The 5,458-nt window shown below is 26.8% G+C and overlaps 1 protein-coding gene across 2 annotated transcripts; it reads right to left on the bottom strand.

The window, feature by feature from the left end:
* Positions 1 to 833: 833 nt before the first annotated feature.
* Positions 834 to 5,254, bottom strand: LOC132935304 (uncharacterized). Of its 2 annotated transcripts, none has more exons than XM_061001800.1 (7): positions 4,767 to 5,254; positions 4,434 to 4,646; positions 4,025 to 4,367; positions 3,738 to 3,938; positions 3,450 to 3,646; positions 2,569 to 2,708; positions 834 to 2,357 (listed from the first exon to the last, which is right to left on the bottom strand). In XM_061001800.1, exons 3-7 carry the CDS (start codon positions 4,316 to 4,318, stop codon positions 1,870 to 1,872), a joined length of 1,320 nt encoding a protein of 439 aa, XP_060857783.1. In that variant the 5' UTR covers positions 4,319 to 4,367; positions 4,434 to 4,646; positions 4,767 to 5,254; the 3' UTR covers positions 834 to 1,869. The 2 variants fall into 2 exon arrangements, with proteins under 2 accessions (XP_060857783.1, XP_060857784.1); XM_061001801.1 differs by having other exon boundaries at positions 5,075 to 5,254.
* Between the last annotated feature and the right edge of the window lie 204 nt (positions 5,255 to 5,458).

The raw sequence follows: 5,458 nt of genomic DNA, 5'->3' as shown, positions 1-5,458 counted from the left end.
TATAATAAATTTTGTATAAATAAAAATAAATAATACCCATAATACAATATATTTTTTATTATTCTATTAGTGGTCAATGGAGCGATGAATATGAATTTACTTTACAAAAATGTCAGTTTTTTTATTTAAATCTGTTTGTAATTAAAATTATTTCTCTGTAACTTAGGTTAGGTATCTACCAAAAAGTTAGACAGTCTTCACTCAGAATAATTTCTTGTCGTGTGCTTTAAATTTAACACATCCATTACAGTAAAGCTGTTAAATACTTGACGAATTTTTATAATCATTGGATATTTAAAAAAACAACTTTTTTTAAAACATTTAGTACCTTCACAGAGTTGAATTAAATAATAATTAAAACGTATGTCGTATGATCACTCCAGGATGAACGCGTAATTTGTTTTTAAGAAAGTAAACTTTCGAACATTGTGGACCATTCAGTACGCTTCAGAACTATATAATTTGGAGCTTAAAAATAAGATGCAGATACATTAACAAATTACCATATTACATACCATATTATGAGAGCTCGATGGATATTTTTTCAAATAGTTTAAACAGGCAATCTGTTTAATTCATTAATTTATGAAGTTCCTGTTTAATTGGCACATGCAGTTAATTTTTCCAACAATATATATTATTTATTTATTAAATCATCATAACCATTAACCATTACATTGATATAATATAATATATAATATATTATATGATGTTATAATAAAATAGGATGATGTAGTCAAAAAATGCATAGTATCATAAGTACCTACAACAATTGTATATTTATATTATTATTTATTAATAACCAAAAGGGTTTTATATTCATTTTAATTGTATCTTAAATAGGTATAAATAAATTCTTATTGATAGGTATTGCATTAAATAAAAACAATCCAGTTTAGTTATTTTGATGGTTCAAAAAATAGTAGAAAATTGTAATATATTTTAAAATATTAAACATGTATAATAGCTAACTATGTATTATTAGCTTGGGACTTTAAATTTTTAAAGCCTTAATGGCTAATACTTAGGTACATATTATTATTATTATAACGTCTTATCATGTTAATATTCGTATAATAACAATTAATACATTATATTTTAATTTTCCACTATTCCTAAATACCTAATTAACAGGACAACAACGCGCGTTTTTTAACGAAACGTATAGTTCCGGAAAGTATATGCCCGATAATAACTGATCGAAAATACTGATTGCAACACAGACATGTCATATTATTATTGTGTACTGCAACTTGAATAAAAATATGAAAAAAAATAATATTATAGGTGATAAACTATTCTTAATTGAAGGGGTCAATGGACAAAGGTGTTAACTAACATTTTTCCAAAAATGCATTTTATTGCACGAATAAAGGTGTTATAATGTTATAAACATTTTATAACAATTTGATAAGGTTTTATTTAGTGGTTACCATGACGAAATAATACTTCGTCATGGATGCTAGTGATAACTGAACAACGATCAAAAATTCAAAAATTCAAATCAACGACGAACTTTTTATATTCACTATTATTTCTAAATAAATGAATGCGTATTACTAGTTACTATGTTGCTATCAATTTTAAAAGTTTTTTTTTTTTGCGTGATTTCTAACTTTGCTTTTGATTAGATATACGTGAGTATTGTCTCATTCTCATGGTAATATAATAAGTAATTATAAATAAAAAAATGTCATTTTTGTGATCAGCACATGGAAATGCTAGAAGATGTTGGCTGTTTTCCAAGAAAAAATCAACAGTTTCTTGAAATACTTCATAGCTATCACAACATTTTTCAATTAATTTGTATGTCATATTGTGTAGTTTTGTTTGATGAACAATTAAATATTTTAAAACTAATAGAAAAGTTTAATTTAAGAAAATTCTTTGAAAAGTGACTTCTTCCATTCGACATAATGGGCATCTTGTTGGTGCTGGAAGGGATGTAATGCAATTGTTGCAAACCCATGCATGACCACAAGGAATAACAATATGCTGTTGAATATTTGCTGCTCTTGCATTCAAACATACTATGCACGTTGACACTTGTGGAGCTATTGGCAGTTGTGGTTCCTGAATTGGCTGTACAACAGCAGCAGCTTCCACTTCTGGCTCAGAATTTGGATCTACCTCATTGATCCAATTTATATGTCGAGATATATATCTTGATGTGGTATACGAAGTCAATTGCATGAACTGCCACATACTTATGATCCCAGCATCGTATTGGCTTGTGGCATTTTTAAGTCTTTTGGATTGTAATAAATATTTTGCCTTCAGACTCCTAGTAGGTTGAAGATTATTTTCAAGCTGCCTCATTATAACATGGTAATTATTAAATAAATTACTCAAATTACCTATAAGAAAAATGTTATAAGTAAATTTCAGAAACATAAATTATCAGAAGATGCATACTTATTTGTTTGGTAATACATTAGATAATATAAATTATATTATAAAATATTTATCACAATCCATACATATATATAATTAGTATTTTCAGTTTACAAACGTTAAAAATAACTTTTAAAACAAGTAGTATTTAATTAATCATATTGATTAACATACTTAAAAATATCCATAGATTGGGATGAGTCACTGAAAATTTTAATCTTAATTTATTGTGGAAACTTTCAATATTATTGTTTGTACGCCTAGGAAGTCCATGAACTGAAATTATCTGAGTTCCCACACGGCGCAACCAATACCTATAGTTAACACAGGTATAAATATATAATAAATAAGTATTATTTATGGTATTCAAATATTCAACTGTACAATACAAACATTACAAACCAAGTATTTACTTAATAAGCTACTATAAGTAATTAGGTTTAGGGTATAGTGTACAGATATTCACCTTTAAATGAATCTAAATATAAGTTATAAAAGTCACTGTGATAGTAAAATACAAAATATACATAACAGTTTCAAGTTACTACTAAAAATTTCTTTTGAATTATTAAAAAAAAAAAAAAAAATACAGTTGATATACTTTGTTTAAATATCGAATTTCGTTAAAATTTGAACTTCAAATGTGTATAAAAAAAATGTATTTTCCTATACATATTTATTAGATTTTTGAATTTCAATCAGAACTACTTATTACTGTACTTTTTAACCAAAAACTAAATTTATACTACCTAAACAAAAAAAAAAAATGCTAATAAAAAAAAAATTTTAATATCTACAAATAGCAAAAAAAACCTTTTAAATATTTATAAAAAAATACTATGCATTTTTACTTTTAACGACCTAATTCCCAAAGTACCAATTAGATCCAATTTTCTTCTAGAAAACACCTTTAAATACTGAGTTAAAGTAGAACATCAAAATATTTTACTGCTCCAAAAAATTATGACAAAGAAAAAAAACATAAAACCATTGTACATTAATAGTTTTACAACAATCCAATATGTATTGATTTTTAAATATTAACAACTAATTACCTCTCATAATAGTCAAATAAATTATGCATCGCTACTCCATGGTTGATTGCATACATTTTAATTAATTGAAATGCTCTTTCTATATCCTGATATGGAAGCAGTGGAAGGCCAAATAAAAGGTTTAAGCTTTGCAGTGCAAATTGATTAGTATTTACAAGCCTATAGTATCCTTTACTTTTCATATTTTTAAAAACTGCCTAAAAAGATTTAAATATAAATAACTTAAGTATACTAATCATTAAGCAAAATTATAATAAAAATAAAAATTTGTATTTTTTAGGTAGGTACTTGATTATGGTGGAACCAACAACCAGATGTTCGAGCTTCAGGGAAATATGATTGTAGAACATCTCTAAGTGTAGATTCATAATCACTTATGATAATCCTTGGAGAAATGTTTGCTAAAAGATTATCTTTAACATATCGAAATACACTGTCATATGAATTCCTAGACTTTGATTCCATTAGTGCGAATATAATTGGTATTGACTATAGATAAATAAATAAATGAATGAACATCAATATAATAAAAACAATTGTAAGTTAAATTTTTGTTTTAGGTATAATATACTTACATAATTTTGTATCATAGCATGTACGCTCAATAATTGATAGCCCATGTTTACTGGAACCACTTTAAAAGTAGCGTCTACATGAAGCTCCTCAATTCCAGTACCACAAAAACTTTGTGACAAAACTGGACATGCAAATATCAGGCTAGTTTTACCATCAAGGTCACGAATACAGCTCCTAAATATCGTAATGTCACAACAATTGAATCTTTGAAGATGCCCATTATCAAATAAGGATGCTAGTTCCTGAAGGTTCCCAGGCAATCTAGGCATTACTGACCTACGGGCCAAACGCATTAAAGATTCAGCTGTAGGCTATGGATATAAGCTAGCTGCTATTGGATGCCTAAATCAATAAATAAGTATAAGCAATTATAATTAATTTTTCAATAATAAAACTTCTAAAATTTACCTTAAGCACTCTTCGTCGTAAATTTCTTTTAATAAAATATTTTCAGCAGCAGCTCTTCTTTTTAGTACTGCTTTTAAAGCATCTATTAACTGAGGGGTATCATCTTCACGCTCATGATTAGAGTGAGACCTCATCACTATAATTGTTCCGTCGGCCATCTTTTTCATGGTTCCAGGACTAAAGTGCATGGTACTTTTGCTACATTTGTAATAACTATTGAATAACAATATACAATATTTATGAACTACAAGAATTCATATAAGCTATATTTTCTAATAATTAAAAATTTAAAGCAAAAAAAAAATTTGTAAAATATAATATAGTATTAGGTACCTATTATGTATTTCAAAATAATAAAAAGGATCGAGAGTTAAAAAATAAAAGTATTAACAGTCAATCCACACACATTTAAGCACACCAAAGGATAATTTAATTTAAAATATCAATTTTATAATATCATATTATACACAATATATTTTGTTATATTTAAAATTATTTAATTATATAATAATTAGATTTTAGATTCTAAGCGGAACAATGAATGTATTGATTTTACAATGGAGTGATATTTATTTAATTTTTTTGTGTTTGTTTGGATAATCTGTAGTAGAAAAATAGATTCGATTAGGGGCGGCGCTTACGTTATTCATGAAAAAGTGCGGCATTTTTAAAGGAAATTTATATTAAATTCAGAATCACGCTAGCCGTCGTCGTCGCATCGGCCGGTTCCCCCACTCAATTTCGTGTATGCAGCTCGAGGCCTAGGTGGGAGCAAATGACGACGAGTGTCTGCGGTCGGCGGGTCATAACCATCTATATTGTATAAATCACAACAAAAACCCTTCGTAAACTTCGTGCAAAAATGACTAAGTAAAAAAAAAATATTAGATCATTAAGCACTATAAAGATGTGATATCAATTAATGCTAAGTATATTGAATTTAAGTAAACGTATTTTGTTTCAATAATTTATTTACTTGGCGAGGAATTATTTCTGAAAAAAAAATTTTGATTAATATAAATATT

This window comes from Metopolophium dirhodum, chromosome 1, assembly GCF_019925205.1.
Source record: "Metopolophium dirhodum isolate CAU chromosome 1, ASM1992520v1, whole genome shotgun sequence".
Lineage (NCBI taxonomy): Eukaryota > Metazoa > Arthropoda > Insecta > Hemiptera > Aphididae > Metopolophium > Metopolophium dirhodum.
This window is presented reverse-complemented; position numbering and strand designations above follow the sequence as displayed.

Bases quoted from the DNA above. Each gene is read 5' to 3' on its own strand.
- LOC132935304 (XM_061001800.1), bottom strand. From the start codon at position 4,318: ATGCGTTTGGCCCGTAGGTCAGTAATGCCTAGATTGCCTGGGAACCTT. The intron at 2,709-3,449 runs GTAATTAGTTGT...TGTTAACTATAG, and splicing joins TTATTTGACTATTATGAGAG to GTATTGGTTGCGCCGTGTGG. The intron at 2,358-2,568 runs GTATGTTAATCA...TTTTTCTTATAG, and splicing joins CAATCTATGGATATTTTTAA to GTAATTTGAGTAATTTATTT.